At 36.7% G+C, this 23,454-nt stretch overlaps 1 protein-coding gene across 1 annotated transcript in view; it reads right to left on the reverse strand.

Moving 5' to 3' along the window:
* TET2 (tet methylcytosine dioxygenase 2) overlaps positions 1–23,454 on the reverse strand; it is a 138,289-nt gene that overhangs the window by 41,312 nt on the left and 73,523 nt on the right. Inside the window, exons 3-6 of the mRNA XM_082729168.1 lie at positions 9,004–12,467; positions 7,227–7,317; positions 5,752–5,845; positions 4,913–5,121 (exon numbers count right to left, since the gene is read on the reverse strand). Of these exons, the coding sequence (XP_082585294.1) occupies positions 4,913–5,121; positions 5,752–5,845; positions 7,227–7,317; positions 9,004–12,421 (3,812 nt within the window). The 5' untranslated portion in view covers positions 12,422–12,467. The remainder of the gene's footprint in view (positions 1–4,912; positions 5,122–5,751; positions 5,846–7,226; positions 7,318–9,003; positions 12,468–23,454) is intronic.

The raw sequence follows: 23,454 nt of genomic DNA on the forward strand, positions 1-23,454 counted from the left end.
AAAAACTCTTACAACTCAAAAAACAATGAACTCAAAAATGAGCAAAGAATCAAGTAGGCATTTTCCAAAGAAGATATTTAAATAGCCAATAGTACAGAAAATAATGGCTAACATCATCAGTTCTTAGGGAAAAGCAAATCAAAACCACAAGATACTCTTCACACCCACTGGGAGGGCTATAATAAAAAAGATAAACAGACAATAAATAGTTTTGATGAAGATATGGAGACTTTGGAACCTCCATATACTGCTGGTAGGAATGAAAAATGGTACAGCTATTCTGGAAAACAGTTTGGCAGTTCCTCAAAGAGTTAAACATAGAATAACCTTATGACTAACAATGTCACTCAAAGAGAACTGAAACAAACATATGTCTGTACAAAAACTTGTACACAGATGTTCACAGCAGTAGCATTCATAATAGCCCTAAAGTAGAAACTATCCAAGTGTCCATTAACTGATGAATGGATAAAGAAAATGTGGTACATATACACAATGGAATATTATTCAGCCACAAAAAGTAATAAAATACTGGTTAACATTAGGACATTAAAAACCTGTAAAACATTACGCTAAGTGAAAGAGGCCAGACAGAAAGGCCAAATATTGTATAATTCCACTAACACAAAATTTACTGTATAGGCAAATCTATGGAGACAGAAAGTTGATTAGTAGTTGCCATTTTAGGGGAGAGGAGAATGGGAATCGACTGTCTAATAGGTATGGGGTTTTCTTCTGGGAGTGAAAAAAACATTGCACAACTTTGTGAATATACTAAACCACTGATTGTATAAAATGGTGAATTTTAGGGGCGCCTGGGTGGCTCAGTGGGTTAAGCCGCTGCTTTCGGCTCAGGTCATGATCTCAGGGTCCTGGGATCGAGCCCCACATTGGGCTCTCTGCTCAGCGGGGAGCCTGCTTCCCTCTCTCTCTCTCTCTCTGCCTGCCTCTCTGCCTACTTGTGATCTCTCTATGTCAAATAAATAAATAAGATCTTAAAAAAAAATGGTGAATTTTATGGTATGTGAATTATATCTCAAAAAAATCCCTGCAGGGGCACCTGGGTGCCTCAGTGGCTTAAGCCTCTGCCTTCAGCTCAGGTCATGATCTCAGGGTCCTGGGATCGAGTCCCACACTGGGCTCTCTGCTCAGCAGGGAGCCTGCTTCCCTTCCTCTCTCTGCCTGCCTCTCTGCCTACTTGTGATCTCACTCTCTGTCAAATAAATAAATAAAATCTTTAAAAAAAATCCCTGCATAATAAGGTGGAGCAACTTCAAGATGATTTTCCACATGAAATGGCTACTAAAAGACATTTTTATTTCTATAGGGTCCTTTCAAGTAATATTAGAATTAGCACACGGCAGCTTCATTTAACATGACTCAATTTGGCTCATGGTTAAATGACAAATCATAAAGCAACTATAATCAAAATATTCATCTATATAACAGATTTTTACAAACATTCTCAACCTTTGAGTTACCATCTGGACTTCTAACGGAAAAAAACAAACACACTTTAAACTAAAAATTAGTTCATATTCAACCTTATGTAAGTTTAGAAACACCAGCAAAAACTTGTCAAACCTGACCAATAAAGGTATACTTCAAAAAATAAGAAAATTATCAATTTGCAAACAAAATAATGGAAACAGGCAATAATCCTCAATGAATATGCTGCACCATTAGGTGAAAGTTTTTTGGGAAAACTGATGATAGACAGATCAAGCTGGCAACTCCTGAACTCACTAAACACTCTTAACACCATTAAGAATGAAACAAAGCAGACATTATAACCCTCATGCTGGATATGAAGAACTAAGATTATTTCATCACCACTTATGAAGCACATCTACCAATATATACATATATGTATACACACGTAACTTGCTTAGGTTTCGTAAAGTCAGTGTACAAAAGACAGCTGGGATAGAGGAGTAAGGTGAACAAAACGAGTGTGCAATCAACCAAATCCAGAATGCAGGAAATTTTGTAGAGCAAATGATATCATTTGTTTTAACAGTAAATTCATTAAAAAGAGAGGTGGAACTATTGTAAACAAAAAGAGGCTTATGAATCATATAGTTTATCTTCCAAACGAGGATACTTTTGAGAGTGAAAAGGAAGTTCTATTAATAATTATGCTAGACAACAGGCATGATCCGGGACCACTCAAAAGTCTCAAATACAAGGTATGGGCTTTCATGTTGTCAATATCTTTTTATTTATTATTATTATTATTATTTTGAAAGAAGATCCAGTTAGGGAATCTGAACATGAAATGATATTAAAGAATCACTGACATGACACTGTAACTAGGTTTTGTATTTAAAAAAAAGTCCTTATCTGTTAGACACACACTGAAATGTACATAGGCGAGAAGGTATCTGTGCTTTGCTTTAAAACACTGGTAGGGGTGGCGGTGGGGGTAGGATGTAGGGAAAATATGTGAAACAATATTGATAAAATGTTGGTACATACTGGAGCTGCATAATGGGTCCATGGGGATTTATTACACTGCACTCCTCCAATTTAAGCATGTTTGAAAATTTTTGTAATATAATGTTAACTTAAAAAATTTAGCATCACCCAGCATGGCAGAACATGTTTCTGGCTTTGACTTCCTATAATGACAGATACACTCCCATAACTCTTACTTGCCAAAAAAATATTGGTTAGGCTTAGTCATAAAATGGAAATCTCAAAGGGAAATCTTTAAAGAAGAAACAGCTGCTTAGGCTCAAAGGAAACGTAAAAATCTGTTTTTGACTTTCCCACTGCTCTCAGAGTTCTTTTCTGGACTCACAGTGGGGTGGTTATGGAGCAGGCACTGGGATTTGTAAGAACTCGGAGATGAGGTTCATACAGCTTTGAATATTAAACTGAGTCAGCAGCCCCAATATGAGATTATCCTCTGTTCTTGGCAAAGTCATGAGTTTAACTTCTGCCAGACATAAAATTTGTTTTATGGGGTATTAGTAACTTCAAAAACTACATCTGAATGAAGTCTCTATTGCCACTGGTAAGTGTATGTTTTAATTGTGTAAGTTTTGTTTTGTTTTGTTTTTGGAGAATTGTTTAAATATGCATAGCCCAAATCTAAAACTTCATCTAAATAATTACCCTTACCTTTTGAAATTCCAGACAAAGAGAAGCAAAAGTATGCAGATTGGCTTTTAAAATGTCTTAATATTTGAAACATGTCTTTTAATGGTTTTGTACTCACCTCCTGTTTAGACCAGTTAAACTAAATTTTTTCTTAGACCCTGGCCCAACCATTACTCATGGATTTTAAATGCAAAATAATACAAAAGTTCTTAAAATAGAATTTCTTTCTATATGTCAGACTCCATTTCAGGCAACAGCATTTATAGAAATTATAGAAAAGCCTACAGGGGAAAAACACCAGAGATATAGAATAACTGAAAATTAAATCAGTTACAAAGAATGTGAAATAAAGTTTGCATGAAACCTCAAGAAATTTAAATAAACAACTGTTATTTTCACAAGAAGTTCTTCCGTGGTTCAGAAGTTCAAGCCATCAAGTCTAAGAGGAAGTCTGCTTAAAACAAACAAACAAGGCAGATACTTAATTCCTGAGGAAAATGCTGTCACCAACATCATCTCAAGGTGCCTTAACTTTCATTTTCTTTCTGATTAAAGGCATTTAAATATATCTTTTAAAGAAGGAACAAGGAAAATTAGGATATACTGAATAGTATTATATACCTAAAGCCGTCCATTGTGAGTTTATAAGTCATGTGTTATATGTGTTAGAAGTGGGTTTACAGTGAGGTACACACCACGACATTTTTGGATCATAACTACCACAGGAAGCCAAGTCACACTTTCATATATGAAAAGTAAGTTTCCTAGACATATTATTTATAGTTTATTTGAGCACACCCCATCACCCAGAGAAAACCCACATCAACATGAAGTTAGCAAAGCAGTACCAGTCAGAGTAATAGTCAGCAAAGGAACAAATTAGGGTAGTAATAGGCTGTTGCAAAGAGCAGCACAGTGTTTCCATAAATTCAGTCAACTATATTGTAGTTTGGTGAATGCAGAGGAAAAGAGACTAAAGGAAGAAGTGCAAAATTAAAATTATTTTAGGATCAATTTGAGTAAAATAACTCCTGTAGGATTCACTATGAATCCTTCTGTATTCTAATGTTACACAGGAATAGCATAGCAGAGGAACATTAGTAATGAAGCTTTTTCCAAGTGAAGAGTTAAATACCCTAAACTGGATGAGGTTAACAAACAAAAACATAGTAGCACTTGGATGCACTAAATATGTTTAACTGGATACCCCTGCTCTCCTATGCCACATGTTAATAGTCCTCGAAAACAGTGCATGTCTATAGCCACTAACTTCTTGCTTATATAGTAGTAGTAAAAATGAAAGTGATCTTTATTATTATTGTGTTAATAATAAAAGAGATTGAACTGATGTATGAATCAGTTCGTTTCTACAGAAATTCTGTAAGCCTTCTATTTTGATGTTTGTTACCTTACAATTATGTATCTGTTTCAGATACTGCAACACAGAAATGGTGTCAATACTTACTAGTGTGGTGGCCAGGCATATAAGACTTCTCACTGTAGCAAGTGGACACACAGATATTTTCAAGTTTATGGCACGATCGAATTCATGATATGGTACAGACATTCAGACTCTCAGCAAGCTGCTCCTAATGAAATGTCTACACTGCCCGAAGGTACGAAATGGTTAGCGAAATCACCTCAAATTACACACGTTAGCAAATCCAACTTCCTTCTGCTTGACTGTGAAAAAGGCGTTTTGGTCCCCATTGTATAAATAAATGTAAAAATGCAGGTTCGACTCCCATGAGTCAGACCCATGATCAGGTTTTGCTGTCAGTGAAACGAGAGGGGAGGCTTCACTTACTCTTCATTCAGGGCACACCGGCGATTGGTGAGAGTGCCGTATTTCCTCAGGGTTTCAGTGAGCTCGGAGTAGAGTTTGTCAGCCAGGGACAATGGGATTCCTTCCCACACCAGGATGAGAATCACAATCACTGCAGCCTCACAGGTGTGGCCAGCTCGCTCCCGCACCAAGCACAGCAGTTTCTCTTCAGTGCAGCTTCTGCGAACCACCTGTGTGGGTCCCCATTCCACCCCAACACCCCCACCCCAACCAAAACAAAACAAGGGTCACTTGTGGCAGAGGAGAGCAACGATTTATGTATGTATATTTTTCATGTCTGGGTCACAATTAGGGCAACATTTGTCAGCACGTGCAACTTGCCTTTTGCTACCCATCTGTAAAATGGGGTTAGAACCCAGAGAGAGGCAAAACTGCTCAATGTTTAGCAGACTATACCAGTGCAGGGAGAGGCAATGACCCCTGCATTAAACCTAGAGCTATATGGAAGACAAGCAGGTCTTTTTCACAAACTTCAAGGTTTTCAAAAATGACAATATAAAGATTAATGGAAGGTATTTAAAAGATTATGGATGACTTCACATTCCAGGAAGAATCATACTTTTTATCAATTTGAATGGACCTCCTCCTCTCCATTAAATTCTTTCAATTAAATATAGTTGGTATGTACTTTCAAAGCTAATCTGCTTTTTTCTTAAGAGCTAACACAAAATAAAAATAAGCAATATTCATTTCAACGGACATAAATGACTCTTTTATCTGGTAACCCAATTCTCAGGGTTAGATTAATGAATCAAAACACCCAAGAATGAAGACCAAAGGCCTTGTCAGGTCACACTTACCCATTTAGCAATAGGACATCCCTGAGAACTTTTGCCTTCTTTACCAGTATAGATGACTCTTTCAATCCTAATAGCTTTACCCTTCTGTCCAAACCTTAAAAGAAATCCACAGAAACACACACACATAAAATTAGCAAATGAAACTGAGGCAAACAAAATACTGAACATTTGAGCATAATTTTATTCTATGACCACACCCTGAGAAATGAATGGTTTAATTCATTTTTAAAAAATAAGTCTAAGCCAAGCAAACAGGATAACAGACTTTAAGCTTTGTATTTCTTTGGTATCAAAATATATTGATAACCATAATGAACTATTTTGAAATTATATGTTGGGTGAAAATAAATGGGAAAGCTTATTTTTAAACAATTTCACAAAGCACAAAACTTTTTTAAGTTTGTTAAATTCAGTCTTCTAAGATAGATACTATTTGATTTTTGTCCTCTACTAAATTTAGCTATTTTAAAACTTGGGGAATCACAACAGATTTTAGTTAAAACTGTTCCTCACAGACTCTCTACCATTTTTTAAAGATGGCTTGCAAATAACTAGTATTCAGCAATTTTGAAAATACAGGATAGTTCTAGAGATAGATTATATTTTCCCTTATGACCATTTACTACTTGCTAATAACAAAAGGCATTTAGGGAAATCTTCTGTATCTGCCAGGCTACTAGAGGATTATTTAGTGAATTTCTACACACTAATTTAGAAATGGGTAACTTGTAAATTGGGCAAGAATGATACAAAATATGTTCTTGCTGCCCACAATGTCTAACGTATTTTAATGATAACACTGTCTACTTCCTCCCATAGTTAACAGCTAACATCTGTGGATACCTATTTGAAAGTCTCTCTGCATCAACTGTCTCACTCATAAGAATCTTCTACATGCAAGACTAACTGTGTAGATTGAGGTAAATACTTGCCTACCTGTGACTGACAGTAAAAAAAAATGTAGCTATAAATAGAATCTGTCTCTATTTCTATTCAGCATCTCACACTTACCCTCTGCTTATACTAAGGGACAACTTCCTTAGCGGTAACTACTCATTTACAGCTCTAGGTGCATTTAACTCGATGATTCCTTTCTTAAACCACATCTCCCCTCTCTTTCTTCTCTGACACTTTATCATCAAGTGGGAAAGCCAGAGTGGGGCCTCTCTTTGCAGCCCGTGCCAGCACCCCTGTGCCTGGCAGGCGGGCTGGCTGGTTCTCGTGCGTGCCTGGGTTTTCTGGCATCCAACTCAAAGTGGGCAGCCTGTGCCAGCTCGCAGACTATTAGTCCTGTCAAATATTGTGACTCTCTGGTGAATAGCACAGTGTGGAGTGCTGGCAACCCTAGAATAGCTAAGCCTACTAATAATTACTCAATTTACAATTGTTTACTGCTTTGTATGTGAAAGCTGAAAAAATTCTGACATATACAAAAGGATAAACGTTAATCTGCCCTGTGCCTTTGCGTTAATTACCTTTCTTCCATGATTTCTCTAATAGCTGCCACATTAGGACCTGCTCCTAGATGGGTATAAAAAGGACCTTCATCTTTTTCAATAATTTGCTCTGTTGAGATAATAGAAGATTATTATTTTAGACCTCAATTATACTAAATATAAAGGCTACATCCACAAAGCTTATCCCCCAACTGCACATTAAGGGCCCTAAATGTGACTTTAAACATTTTTTTTCTTTAAAATGAATAAATTGATGGACTAATCTATTAGAAAATGTGCCAAATAATTAAGTATATGTACATGCTGGCTGTTGGATAAAAAATATTAAATTACATTTCAGATACGGAATAAGAAATTATTTATTTTAAACAAAATAAGTGGAACTAAACAAAACGGCGAGGGAATTAGAATATATTATATGTAATACCAACTACAATCCCGTTTTTTTGAACTGAAAAAAAAAACTATAGCTGACTAGAAGCCTGCCTGATACTTGGATGTTAAAAGATTAAAAATAAAGCTTCCTGTTTTATCATATCCCCAGGATATTGCTGTTTTTATTGTGAAGGTACCTTTTTCTCCTCCTGTTTCTCCCCAACATTTAATTGTTGTGTTTTGAAAATAAAAATATTAATTCCAGACCCATATTTGTATGTACTTTAAGAAAAATTTATGATGAGAGAAAATACTGGAGAGAGGGTCCGGTAAGAGGAAGAGGTTCTTGTAGACTACTGAAGATGGAAGTGGGAAGAGAAGTTAGAGTCCTCGGAGAAGAGACTGTAGAGGATTAGAACTTACCTAATGTTATCTATGACATGTGTGGTATGGCGCCCCTGAGGCAACCTAAAATTAACCACACAAAGGGGCGGTATGACTCCTCCCTCCATTCTTCTATAAAGTGTGGGGTGTCTGTTGTAAGAGGAAGAACATGAGGTGGGTGGACCACTGGCCACATTGGTTTGTCTTTTCAAATGTCTTCTACTGTATCCACACTGAGGGACTCTAATAAAGTCTTTATATATATTTTATATGTATTATATATATACATGTGCATCTATCAGCAAAATGTTTCCCTATCACATATCTTGAATTTTAACAAAAAAGTGTTTGAGATAAAAGAAAAAAACATATTGCATATTTTCTATCAAAAAGATGACACTTTAAAGAGAAAATAGAATCAAAATGAATATAAATCACACAATATTTCAAGCGTGTAAATGAAGGGCAATGTCATGAGTATTTTGAACTTCAGCATTACAATTTTCCCCAACTCACCAAGACTGAAGGTAATGTCCCCCGACTGAGAAATTAATGTTGTAAAACCACTAATACGTTCAACCTTGAATTAATACATATGAAAAAGCTCCCACATTAAGTTGCAGATAGCAGTTATTTTTCTCATTTTAACAGATGTTTTTAGAGATGCCTAGGTGTCTCTCCAGAAGATGATGTACAAAGAGTTAAACAGATTGATTAATCTAAAACAGAAACCTTTACATTTTAAAGGGTTTGATTAGAGGAAGATATGAGCATGCACATTGTTTTATTTATTTATTTATTTTTTGGGGAAAAACTGAATGTAAGTGAAGTTCTCTCTCGCACAGCATAAGCATCTGTAATTTAAAGACAAGAAATGTAAGCTTCAGGTTTTTTATGAGCCTTTACAAATTGCTGCCAGACTCAGGGTTTCTTTCTTTTCTTTTTTTTTTTTTAAAGAAAGAAAATCCCATATCAGAAGATGAATTTGCTAATTCTGGATAAACACCATGTGTCTCAGTACATTTCTAGCACTTACCTACACATCTGCATGATGGGAAATCATACTGAGTCTTGACAGGTGTATCCAATAAATTTTTTATAGGCGTATCTAGTAATTTGGAAGGTGACTCTAAAAAATTATTGAGAACAGAGCCAGCTGTTCTTTTGGTTGGTGTCTTTTCTGAAGAAGGAGTTGCTTGCTGTTCTAGAGCTTGGGTGTGGCTATCGAGTTCTGCAGCTGTGGTCTGTCTAGTTAAAACTGTGACCGGCCCTGACATTTCAACTTTTACTTGCTTCTGTGATTTGAGAGTCAGAGCCCTATGGTCAAATAATGATTTGACCTGAAACTGCTTCAGATGTTGCTCCATGGTCTCAAGGATGCTCCTTTGCTGCACATTATCACAACTTGGAGGTGGAATCTCTTGCTTAGTTATCTTTTTCCACGTTTTGCTTTCTGGCTGTGCTGACGTGGAGCGCATACAGGTATGGGGCTTGGATCCAGGTTCAACCTTAATTGGTCTGTGCATCTGACTATGACAAGACTCAGTATGGGGGTGTTGTGTTTGCTGCTGCTCTTGCTTTTGCAAGAGGTGCCACCTTAGAGCAGCATGCTTTTGAAGGTCCTTCTGGGGAGGAGTCTGAATGTGACTTCCTCCCTGGTCAGACACAGGGAAAGCATTTGCCTGGTTTTGCATCAGGTACCTTTGCTGAGGGAGCTGTGCTGCTTGCTGGCCAGGCATATCTTGGTTTCTACTTCTATATCCCTGTAGAACTGAAGCTTGTTGAGGCTTCTGCTCTTGTTCTTGAAAGCACCTATGAAGAATGTCTTGCTTTGGAGTCACATTATTTGGAAAATATTGCCTGTGATGCAAGTTTTGGGTCTTGTTTCCTGCAAAGAGTTCAGGATTTATAGTCTGTTCTTTATTTTCTGGAACTAGGTGTGTATTGTTTGAACAAGGAATCTGTAGTTTGCTTGGATTTGATTTCAAGATCTGACCATAGGGGGAATTTCTACTATTCATATTCTGTACTTGCTCTAATCCCATTTGAGCAGTAGGAGTCTGGAACTCACTTGATTTCAAATACTGATTTTCACCATGGAAACATTCCTCCACTTTAATCTGGCTAAAGAATGATCCTTCTCTTTGCTGATCATTGTTGCCTTGGGGATGAGAAAAAGTCTGGGGCATTTGTTCTTTATTCTTCATTTGTAATTTTTGCTGCTGCTGCTGGTTTTGAGAGATAAGCGAGTTCTGGGATGGTTGTGTTTGTGTTTGTGCTGCCTGCTTATGAGGCTTGTGTTGTAAAATGTGTGAGTTTGAGAATGGCTCAGTCTCTGAAGCCTGCTGATTCAAGTGCTGTTTTAACGATGCAGGTAGGAGTTTCTCAGTTTGGGAATCTGGTCTTTGTTCAAAATAAAACCTGTGGGTGCACAATGACTGCATGTGAGCTTTGGATGAAGGGTCTGTCTTGGAGAAGTGCACCTGGAGTGAAGGTTTTTGGAACTGGAGCTGCTGGTCCAATGTACCTTGAGACTGCTCTCGATTCATCTCACCTTGGTACCTTTGTGGCCTCTGCTCAGGCTGCATTATTTTCTGGATGTAAGCCTGCCCTGGGAGTCCCCCAGGCAGGCTGGAGTTTCCAGTGTATTGTTTGGAGGTCATTTGATTGGCGGGGTTGGACTGATACTGAAGAACTGACCGCAGTGATGCCTCAGGACATTTTGGGTGGGATTCTGCTTGATGAAAATGAGGGGGCTTCAGTTCAATCCACCCCGGTTTCAGAGAGGGCTGTGCTGGGAGCACAAGACCTCGTGTTTGTTCCTTGTCTCGACCCTTCGGAATATCTTGCTCTTTGTGTCCCATCAACCGCTGGCAGTGGTCTTGTGGATCCCCACTGCTACCCAGCATTGGTGGGTTATGCATGATGTGTTCTGATATTTGTCTCGCTTTCTCAGAACATGCTGGAACTGTCATCGTCCCTGGAGTTTGTATGTCATTCTGGTTAACACAATTATTCTGAGGCCTTTCTGGAAGCATCAGAGAGTGGTTGGATGCACGTGTAGATGGATTAGGACTTGGGGATGGCCGTGCCTCGGGTTGACCCTCTATTTTTACTTCCCTTAAAAGAGCTGTGTTACTTTGGTTGGGGTAGTGATGGTGTTCTTCCAAAACTCCATCGTTCAGAGTGCTTTTTCCTTCTGAAGGAAGCTGTGAAACCTCTGGAAGAGGAGGAGGGGGAGAAAGATGCAATTGTGATGGTGGTGGTGGTGTGGTAGGGGCAGAAAAGGAATCCTTAGAGAACACTGAGCTTTGCTTGAAGTAAGCACCATTTGTTTCATTTTGCTTTAAATATCGTTCAGAGCTGCCACCAGGAGCCTGCAAATTGCTGCTGGAACCTGAACAGAATTCTTCACCAGATACCAGCTCTGTGGTTCCTTGGATGGTACTGTTTTCGGCACGTGACGGGCATCTGTCAAAAACTGATTTTTGTTTTTCTGGTTTCTGAAAGGGACAGGTCCCTATCACTGCACCTGTCTTACTGGCTTTGTCAGCATCACAGGCCTCAGTCACCACTGCAACTGGCTCGGGAGGCAGCTCAGAGTTCGAGGTCTGTGGGACATTGATCTGCCCTGAGGTATGCGATGGGTGAGTGATCTCACAGGACAACTCGTTAGTAGCCTGACTGTTAATGGCATGTATGTGAGATGTGGTTTTCTGCACCGCAACGGAAACACAATCTGGATAATATTGAGACAGTGTTTTTTCCAGGAGTTCACCATGTGTGTTTTCCATGGAAGAGGCAGAAACTGTAGCACCATTAGGCATTAGCACTGCCTTGTTTTTAAGAAGTAATACAATATTCTTGTCATGGTAGTTAGCATTTTTCTCTTCTTGCTCATTCAGAATCTGAAGCTCTGGTTTTTCAGACCTACTGCAGTTATGTGCTGAAAAACCGATGAAATCTTTAACTGCATTTTCTTGAGCTACAGAGCTCACAGATTCTCTCTTATCACTCAAATCGGAGACATTCATTTGACTGCTGCCTTTGCCTGGATTTCTTTCTTGGCTTTCCCCGAAGTTATTTCTTTCTCCATTAGCCTTTTGGTCTTGTCTCAATTTCTTGCTCTGGTGAAGCCCAGAGAGGGAAGGTTCACTAACTGTGCGCTTGATTCCTCCGTTTTGTAAGCATCTGGAATACCCTCTACCTTCTTGTATAAAGTCCGGACTCCCGCGACTGTTCTGGCTTCTCTTCATAGGGGGTATTCCATAGTAACTTTTGAAAGACTGCCACTTGGTGTCTCCATTTACTTCTGAATAAGGTCGCTCAGTTAATGGGCTTCCATTCTGGAGCTTTAGAACCAGAGGTTCTGTCTGGCATAAGGGAGAAGGAGATGGTGTCAGGAATGGACTTAGTCTGTTGCCCTCAACATGGTTGGTTCTGTCCTGTTCCATCAGGCTTGCTTCGGGGCCATCCACGAGGCTTCCCTCTGAATGAATTCTAAAGAGCAGGGAAACAGAAATTGAAGTTCATTAATACCTATTAGCACTAATAATAAATCTGGAAGAATAATGATGGCATTGATGATACTGAAATTGCTAGACACAGCAAACTGAGATACTCATTTTCATGTTTCAGAGTGAAAACCAATAGCTCCTCAGGAACTGATTACTCTTGTCTTCTGAGCAACTCTCAAATATTAATGATGATCAAAATCACGAGCTAATGTGGGAAGTTCATACTGTATTAGTAAAGAGAATCAGCTTCCTTCTCAAATAATTCTTTCTGTCAAAATGCTAAGAAGAATAGAGAAGGATTACCTCCTTTCTACCTTCTCTAGTATCTTATACATCTAATCACTTGCTAAGGTTTATCAATCCCATTTCCTATATGTCCCTTGAATTATCCCCACTGATACTTGGTAACCAGACCTACATTATTTTGCTTATTTGTTACAGTAGCTTTTTAGAGGGTCTCTTCCCCAGCCCAGCCTGTCCTCTCCCTAGTCCTTCAAGGTTCCTTCAAATTATTACCAAAGGGAATGTTCTCAATGCAAATCTGATGTCATATCCTCCTTAACATGCTTTTCTGGCTCCATATTTCCTGTATTAGGAGTTCTCAAACTCTTTCATCCCCATGCCTGGAAGACAAGAGGTGCTCCCTGAAGCGTTAATATTCCAGCAAATGGAATGGGCTGAGAAGTGCTGTTTAAACAAGATGGGACCAGGAAGGGAGACAAACCGTAAGAGACTCTTAATCTCAGGAAACAAACTGAGGGTTGCTGGAGGGGAGGGGCATGAGAGGGATGGGGTGGCTGGGTGATGGGCGCTGGGGAAGGTATGTGCTATGGTGAGTGCTATGAATTGTGTAAGACTGATGAATCACAGATCTGGACCCCTGAAACAAATAATACATTATAATATTAATTTTAAAAAAAAGTATCATTTGTAAAATGTCACTTCTAGGTGATTCTGTGTCTTCCTCCGTAGGGGCTGACTGCTCACTTCTACTGAGAATTCCTACTTGATCCAAATGGTTTTTCATAGGCAGATTTCTGTTCTTCTTTCCTTCTATATCCTCTCACAGCTTATACTCCAAATATGACAACAGCTTATAAATACCCAAACACAGTAAATGGTTTCAGGCTTCCATGCTGTTGTTTTGTCTGGCTAGAATGTCTTCTTAGTCCCCTGATTTGCCCAGTGACTCATATGTGTCTGAAACAGTCTCAGGTTATTACTTCCCTTATGATTCCTTCTTTGATTTTCCAAAAACAATTAATCACTCCCATTTCTATGTTATTTCTATGTCTTGTATAAGGTTTGCTGCTGAATATATCATACTTGAATTTATTTTGTTTATACTCTCTGGGATGTGAACTTCTTAATACTCTACTGTATTTTGTATAGAGTGAGCATCCAATCAGTTTCACAAAACTGATATGAACTTGCTCATCTTACAATCATTTCTTCATTCACTCATTAATTCAAGTATTTTGGAGACCAATACTGATGGAGATTTCAAAGTCTAAGTGATTGGAGTGCAGGGAGAAATGGGCACTCAAAAACATAAATAATCTATAAAGTGAATGCTGCCTCATTCACGGTATAGTCATGTTTTATTTTCCCACAGTTTTTCTCATCACATTTATTTTAAGGATGTAAATAAAACATCTAGGCTATTTTCCTTTTGGGCTATAAAAAACTATTAAAATAGCCATCGCTTACTAACCAAGACAAGTGAAAAAGAGGAAGAAATAAGACATAAACATTGGAAAGCCACAATAAAGTTATCATTTACAGATAATAAGATTGTATTGGTCAACCAAGAGAATCAACTGAACAATTGTTAAACTTATGAGAAAAGTACTTAAAGTTATGAGAAAAGTACTCAATAGCTTTCATACATAAAAGCAACAAACAGTCAGAAACTTTAGTGGAATAAAATACTGTAACAGAAAAAAATATTCTTAAAACAGTAGGAATAAATTCAGCAAGAAACACGGAAGGACTATTTAAATCTTTAAGACAGCATTGACAGATACACAAAAGCAAAACAAGGAGAAAGGTACACTATTTTTGGATAGTTGTCAAATGAATTTATTAATTTAGTATATTCTCAATGAAAACACTGGCAGAATGTTGTGAAGAATTAAAGAACCTGACTCTAAAGTTCATGTGGAAAAATAAACAAACTGGATAACCAGGAATAACCTGAAAAAGAATTGTAAAGCGGCCTGGGCAGGGCAGTAACCAAATTAAAAGATACTAAAAAGGAACAAAGGCTACTGTACTTCACACAGCTTGTACTTGGAAATCAGTAAAAGAAAGAGTGTTAATAAGACCAATGAAACAGAAAAGAATGTACAGAAATCAATTCTAACACAGAAATGTGGCATCCTGACGGCACTGCCAATCAATATGATATTGGAACTGGACAGTCTTCTGAAAAAATGATAAAGTTGGATCTACCCCTAACATCTTATACCAGAATGAATTTTGATAGATTTAACAGTTAAATATGTAAAACAAAACCCTAAAAAATCTGTAACAGTCTGAGAAAACTTTTAAAAAAAATAATCTAATATCTAGGTAAATTCTTTATGACAAATTCTAGAAGCCATAAAAAATGAGAAAGTTCAGTAAAATATATGCATGCAAAAATAAACCCATAAGTAAAATTAAAAATCATATAAACCTTTCTTAATATACAGAACTCTGACAGATCGACAAGGGAAAAACCAATCATTGAATAGAAAAATGAGCGAAGGACATGAACAGTTCACAGAAAATGAAATGCAAGTGGCCTTTAAATGTTTAAAAAGATGTCTAGTACAACTCATAAAAAGAAATGTAAATTAAAACCTCAGCAAGATACAGTGTTGTTTTTTTTTTTCCTCAAATTAGCAAAGATCAAAAAGTTTGATAATATGAAATACTGGTGAGCGCATAAGGAAAGAGACACTCCCTTGTATGGTTCAGGGGAGTGAAAACAAGTACAAATACCATGGAGGACAATAAAGTAATAATCTACAGAGTTTCAAAGAAACCTTCTTTGACCCTTCAGTTTTAAGAAGTTATCTAACAAATACTCATATATATGTTAAGTGATGTACGAACAATCTCCTGTAATAGTAAATGGTTGGAAACAACCTACATTTTCAGGTGTAAGTATTTTCCACATAATTAAATGAAATACAGCAAGCTACAGAACAGTATGTGTAAGAATGCTACAACTGGGGGGCGCCTGGGTGGCTCAGTCAGTCAAACGTCTGACTTTGGCTCAGATCATGGTCTCAGGATCAAGCACTCGGCTTCATACTGAATGCGTTGTCTACTCCTCCCTCTCTCTCCCCTACCCCTCCCTTGCTCATGCTCACTGGCCCTCTCTCTCTTTCAAATGAATAAATAAAATTCTTTAAAAATGCTACAACTGTGCATTTACAAAAATAAATATAAAATCAGCTCTGGGCGGATATACAACACAACTGTAATAGCATTTTACATCCAGAAAAAAGACTGAAGAGTCTGGAGGATAGCACTGGGAAAGAAACTACATTTTATTAATATATTTGTAACTTTTAGGCATGTATATTACTTAATTAATAAATAAAACTTAAACTGCAAAGTCACAATTCCTATTGGACAAAGAAAACAAAAGAGTAAAGTGATTAATTTCTGCTAGACCAACTTCCTACAGATGTTAAGAGTTGGGTTAGATGTGCATAGCCACTAGTTACATATGGCTCTGGGGCCCTTTAAATGTGGTGAGCACAAATGAAGATGTACCCTAAGTGTAAATACATGCTGGATTTCAAAGCCTTTAGTGTGGATAAAAACAAAAAACAAAAACCAAACCAAAACAAAAAAACCCCTGGATTTTTAAAAACATTTATTATATGTTGAAAGAATACTATTTTGGATATTTTAAATAAAATATATCATTAAAGTAATTTTATTTACTCCTAAATTTTTACTTGTTTTAGTGTAAGTAATAGAAAATTTTAGATTTCATATATGGCTTATGTTGTATTTCTATTGGACAGCTCTGAGCTAGACTAATATTCTTAATCATCAATAATCCTTAATAATAAAAAAACTTAACGTTCTGGAATCATGAGTGAAAATTGATTTGTAGTCCTTAATGTAAGGGGTTTCTGCAAGATCAGGGTCACTACCACTTTTTAAAAATAAGGAGGACAGAAATAAGCCTAGATAAATTCTTTAGGGACCAGGCCAATTAGCTTCCAAATACTGTAACAGAAAAATGCTTTCTTTTGGCAACTGTAAAATCATTTCACACTCATACCAATCAAAATATTTACATATACACATATACGTACATTTATGTTATATTATATATAAAACTTGCAGGCTCCATATGCAGTATATATTGTTCAACTTAGTTTTCTAGATATAAAATACTATAAGCATTTAACACATTATTCTCTATTATAGTCCTTTCCACATAATTTGGACATTCTTTAAAGTGTCAAGGGCAGAATTACAATAGATGGAGTTTGCAAATCTTTTATGAGCATAATAGCGCCTAAGAACAAATGAAGGTGACTGAAAATGAAATTTATTTCAATATGGAACTTTAAACACAATACCCATCTTTAAATACTAATTTAAACAATTAACAGAACTATTCTGTCTACGACAGCAATTTCCTTACTGAGTACAACCATTGGATGTGAAAAGCTAAAGGGTTAACTTTTTTAAGGAGAGCAGGAAAATTATGTATTATCTTTTTTTTTTTTTTTTTTTTTTTTTTAGGATGAGGATAGTTTATTTTGAGGATCACTCATTACTGGTTTATGGATCTGATTCAGAAAATTTTAACCAATAAAGTGCCACTGAAGGGGTGCCTGGGTGGCTCAGTGGGTTAAAGCCTCTGCTTTCGGCTCAGGTCATGATCCCAGCATCCTGGGATTGAGCCCCACATCGGGCTCTCTGCTCAGCAGGGAGCCTGCTTTCCTTCCTCTCTCTCTCTGCCTGCCTCTCTACCTACTTGTGATCTCCGTCTGTCAAATAAATTAAAAAAAATTTTTTTAAAAAAGTGCCTTTGAAGAGGAATGTATTCTATATATTCTAATATATTCTATAATTAATATATTCTAAACCACTTTTTGTGTACATACCCCAGAAAATTACATGATCCAGTAATTTAGTTGTTAGAAAGCACACTTTTAATTTTATACTGACACTGGTCATTTTATACTGACACTAGCAAGCATTATTTATTTTTAATAAAAGGAAGAAAAAAATGAGACTTGTTTATGTTGCTCATTATAGAAATATTTAAAAAGCATTGATGTTATCATCTTTACAGTGTCCTTTATGTAGCTTTCCCAAGCTTATAAAAATCTTAGTTTGTATATAAAAGAAAAAAATCCAAGATAACTTTTTGTAGGTATCTATGCACTGATCAGTGAAATTAGAGTTAATAAGGTTGTTTTCATAAGCTGAGGGAAAAAAACAAAACTTTTTCAAAGTTAAACTGTTTTTTGAATGAATGTAAATTTTTGCTATAGAGATTTTTGTGTGACATTCCTTTTGCTTTTCAGATACTAGGAGTAGAAATCGTTTTTATTCATTCATATGTGCTCTTATAAGTAAGTAGTATCAGAAATATTTTGAATTTTCACAGCTGAGTGTTTTGAAATTGATATTAAATATCTTTTATTTTGTCCTATACTAGAGAACACTTAATTACTATAATGTACAGTACCAATCAGGATACTATTCCCTTGGGCAATTGAATATTCAAATGTTTTTTAAAGTAATGCTAGCTCTTGTAGGTTTGTGTATGGTAATTTATGCCAAATAAAACTGTATCTGTAAAAATCAGGAGAGAGAATTTTTATTTTAGGAGTCTCAATTTTTCACTAGGGATACGACTCACTTAAGAGGATACTGTCAGATCAAAATTAAGGCAATTTCCCCCCTAAAACTGTTATGAAGTTTATATGCAAGAGTAAAGGCAGAAGAGCTTTTGGTAAACCTGGTAACGATGACTGGTTAGGCTTACCCAGGAATGTTTATCATGGTGCCAACATTTCATGTTGCAGTAATTAGCTACAACTTAAAAATGAATAAATGAGCTTTTAATACATTCCTAAAAAGACGCTCTTATGGGTCATGGCTGATTTCAAGCTATCAACCTTTAGCTTACAATTCCTGAAAATTTTACAATCTGCTCTCACAAACTGTTACAAGCTGGTTCCAACACACTACTGCTCAGAGCTACCCAAATATTAACAAATCATATTCCTTTCTTTTCTTTTTATAAAAAATGAAACAGAATGAAAGCTCCCTAAGATCAAGTACATGCCATATCATATTGATAGTCTTCAATCCAGAGTCATACTGGACAACAAAACTCCTGTTCACAGAATTAGTGAATTGCATTTTAAACTAAGAAATTTTACAGTGACATATGTGATATGTGATATCATAATATCATATGATGAGATGTGATAATGATGGTCCTAATAATATATAAAACATTTCAGAGTATAAGAAAGGATCTAGTTCCATTCTCTCACTTTATAGATGTAAGAACTGAGCGATTTGCTTGAGGTTAGGCATCAAAATACTCTCTCCCACAAGGGCTAGACTGGTGGCTCCGTAACATCAGGAAAAATGCATAATTCAGGGAAAATGTTTTATTTTACTAATAAATTCACTTTGCCCACATTTTGAGTCTTTAGTTCATTTGTGCATTCAGTCAAGCATTAGTTGAATCTCTGCTCAGGGCAAGTGTTATGGAATTAAGCTAACACAAAGATGTACTGCCTTGGACTGTGGTAAGGCCATGTGACTGTTTAAGAGCCAAGGGACTACAGGAGAGAGGAAACACGCTCTTAGCTGTCAAGGTCTGGATACCATCAACTGAAATCTTTCATGAAATTTAGCTTCATTCCATCTTGCCTTAGTAAGAGACAAATAGATATCTCACTAAGTCAAAGTTAGTTTTAAAACGTTAATAAGGTCTGGATACCATCAACTGAAATCTTTCATGAAATTTAGCTTCATTCCATCTTGCCTTAGTAAGAGACAAATAGATATCTCACTAAGTCAAAGTTAGTTTTAAAACGTTAATAATCAATTAAACATGTCTATCAATATCACTGAGGCAGAAGGACTAGTAGAATATAACAGCAGTCATCAAGTACAGAGAAGACTATGTAAAAAGTCTGGTAGAGTACATTAAAAAAAAAACAAAACTAATGATACTCAACAAATGACTTATGGAAACTTTTCTAACTACTGAACTCTTAACCTAGGAAAAGACATGGCATATGCTTATCTGCTTCAATAGCTATCTTTGCTCATCAAAATGCAGTAAATAGCTCATTATTTAAATTGTGCACATGTGGGTGGGCACACACAGGATTTTTGATTATGTGGTACAGTAATACTCAAATTCTAAAACCAGATTTGGAACTTTTAATAAAAATTTATTTATTTATTTTTGAGGAAGAGAGAGAGCATGAGCAAGGGGGCAGAGGGAAAGGGAGATAGAATCTCAAGCAGACTCTGCACGGAACACAGAGCCTGACACAGGGCTTGCTCTCATAACCCTGAGATCAATATCTGATCCAAAACCAAGAGTTGGATGCTTAGCCAACTTTACTCCACAGGTTCCCCTGGCATTTTTTTTTTTAAGACTAAAGAGACAGACTCAGAAATTATTTACTTAAATGACAGATGTCAATTAAACCACAACGTAGAATGTTGTAATTTAGATCCTATTAGTCATATTATTTACACTTATCCCTTTATTTTTAAGACTTTATTTATTGGACAGAGAGAGATCACAAGTGGGCAGAGAGAGAGAGAGAGAGAGGAGGAAGCAGGCTCCCCACTGAGCAGAGAGCCCGATGTGGGACTCAATCCCAGGACCCTGAGATCAGGACTTGAGCTGAAGGCAGAGGTTTAACCCACTGAGCCACCCAGGCGCCCATATCCCTTTATTTTAATAGTCCAATTATTTCCTATAAAGTACGGCTTTCTAAGGAATGAAAAAGAATAGTTCTATCAGCCATAAATATCACCAATTTTGTTTGAAATTCTTAAGGTCAAATTATAACCAGATAATGTAATATATACAGGAACACACAAAAATATGTTACGGTCACCGTACTGATTTCAGCTAATGTCCCAAAATAATTTCTCATAAGCTATGAGAGTGAATGAGTGAGAAAAGACAGACAGACAGACAGAAAGAAAGAAAGAGAGAGAGAAAGAGAGAGGAAGGGAGGAAGGTAGGTAGGGAGGTAAGGAAGGAAAGAAAGATATTGAGACAGAGATTGAGAACTTTTTGTTTTTTTGTATTTTTTTTTGATTGAGAACTTTAAATAAAAAATGCCAAATATGTCAACCTTCATCCTCTATGTCAGAGGTACAAATTTATACTCAGCTGCAAATACTGTCTTTTGACTAGCGGCTAATATTTTGGTTTCCTAAAGCCCAAACAGGTTTAGCTACAGCAGTTTTCCTTTGGTAGCCACAGCAGTTTTCCTTTGGTGTTTGATTTTGCTCCTTCTCCCGCCTCTCTGACATAATTTATTATGAATTCAAGTCACACTGGCAGCATCTGTGAAACAATTACTGCATCGAGGACTGACTCTGCAGTCTAATCCATCATAATTATGACAGGCCTCTTTGAAGATGCTATGATGCATGACTTAAAAATAGCACATTAGTGTGCAAATGGATCAGCATCTCACTTCACCAATATGCATTTAGGGCTGTAATTTAGCTCAACACCATTTGACTCCTTTTGAATCCCTCAAGAATGGGAGCTGTATCTCTCATCACAGAAAGCTGTAGATGGTGCTCAAAATTTGTGAAGAGGGCTTTTTGTTTTTGCTTTTATTTTTTGGTTTATTGATTTTGTTGGTGGTGTGTCTTTTACTGTTCCAAGAGAGAAAAACACATCATTTAAATCTCATGTCAGTTTTTTTTCTTCAAGGAGACAAGAGTCAATTTATAGATCTGCATAGTTGCCATAGTATAAAACAGTACAGAAAAAATCTATAGAAAGGCTTTTTCTATTAAAAACCTTTGACTTCATGAACTCGTATCAAAAGTACGTAAAATATTCTGCTATTATCAGATGAGTCCTATTTACTGATATAAGCAAATTATTGGAGGTAAATACTTAAAAGCAGTACTTGTAAGGATTTTATCTACTGAAGTCCGTGTTTCAGCATCAACCTTAGGAGATGACTGGACTTGTTTCCAATACCTTCACTGGCAGGTTCTGCAAACCCTATAGGTAATTCTGGTGGTAAGAAATTAATTCTTTCTTGATATAGAAAATGCTGAATAAAGATGAGGCATTTGACTCTACTTGCATAGATGGTACTATCTCCAGATCTATTTTAGAATCTTTCTACCAAAATGGGACATAATTTGTGTGAATTATACATTTGTTTCAGGATATGAGGACAATGGGCCCCAGTATTGTCTATTAAAATATCTGTATGCATAGGGCTCTAAAATCCTAACCATAATGTTGGTTTCAGTTCCTATCTTCTTGCATTTATGACATTCTATTCAGCTTGACTTTCTTCCTTCACAGACAATGTTGGTATGGTTAAGTACCACTCGGGTAGTAAGCAAAGTGTTTTTTGTTTTTTTTTTTAATATCTTATTTATTTATTTGACAGAGATCACAGGTAGGCAGAGAGGCAGGAAGAGAGAGAGGGAGAGAACAAGAGAAGCAGGCTTCCTGCTGATCAGAGAGCCCGATGCAGAGCTTGATCCCAGGACCCTGGGATCATGACCTGAGCCAAAGGCAGAGGCTTTAACCCACTGAGCGACCCAGGTGCCCCAAGCAATGTGTTTTTATAGGGCTTTACTAATAAATTAAAAACTATTCTTTATTAGCTTAATGTTAATTCAATATTAAAACAAAAAATTCGAAGGCAAATAGCCAATCCAAAATATACACTTCCAAGAGCAAAATTAATGTGTCCACACAATACAGTTAAGACTGGAATACAGTGCTTCCTATATGCATTAAGTATGGAAAAAAAGAGATGAATTAGTATTTTCACGGTAAAAATGATTTTTATATTTTTCATCTTTTAAGAACTTTCAATCTTCATACTAAGAAATCTGTGAAGATAAACTTCACATTTTTTGAAAAAGGACCCAAGAACATAGAAGCATATAAAAATCGCAAAGAAAGTTCTCGCTTTTCTCGAAGTGCATCAGTGAGGACCGTACCCCTCTGACAAGCATGTGCGTTGCTCCTGCAGTGTACTGTCTGCTCAGAGGGGAGACCTTGTCAAGTTTTTCATAATCCTCAGTGGAGACTATCTAATTCCAATGTCTGAAGCTTTAAAATTTGTTCCTTATCTTAAAATAACAGTGGAGACAAAATTTAATAATGTATAGATTATTTGAGGGAGGAGACTCAGGAGGAATGTCACTGATGATTACAGAAGAGGCTTACAGACAGAAGTCTGCATTTAAGATGTAGAGACAACTACAGTTTAGAAACATATCTGCTTACAGTTTGCAACTCTAGTCAACCTGGTTCCCAGTGAGTAAAATGGGCATCATCTTGTCAGTTTCCAAATATCCACATTCTGGGATTTTCTCAAATTTAGGCTCAAATTGGGGCTCCTGATCTCTAACTCTCACCAAATTAATAGGTGCTGAGGGAGAAGATCCCCAAACAGAATTCAAAATGTAATTTGTCACAAGCATTATCTGTTTCTCCTAAGTTATAAAAAAAACTATTCAGATTTTCCAGTTTCAGTCCATTCCTATCACTGAAATGGCTACCTGTGAGCTGACTGTTTCTACTAGGATACCCTCCAGAGTACACTTACTCTACTTACTCTAACTTACTAGGTTACACACTATCCCAAGCTTGACACTTTCAATTAAAAACAGACACACGACAGAAACTGTAGTTGTTTGGGCTTGACCTCACATGTAGAATCTGTGCAGTGGGCAAGTGA

Source organism: Mustela nivalis, assembly GCF_964662115.1.
Source record: "Mustela nivalis genome assembly, chromosome: 4".
Classification (NCBI taxonomy): Eukaryota; Metazoa; Chordata; class Mammalia; order Carnivora; family Mustelidae; genus Mustela; species Mustela nivalis.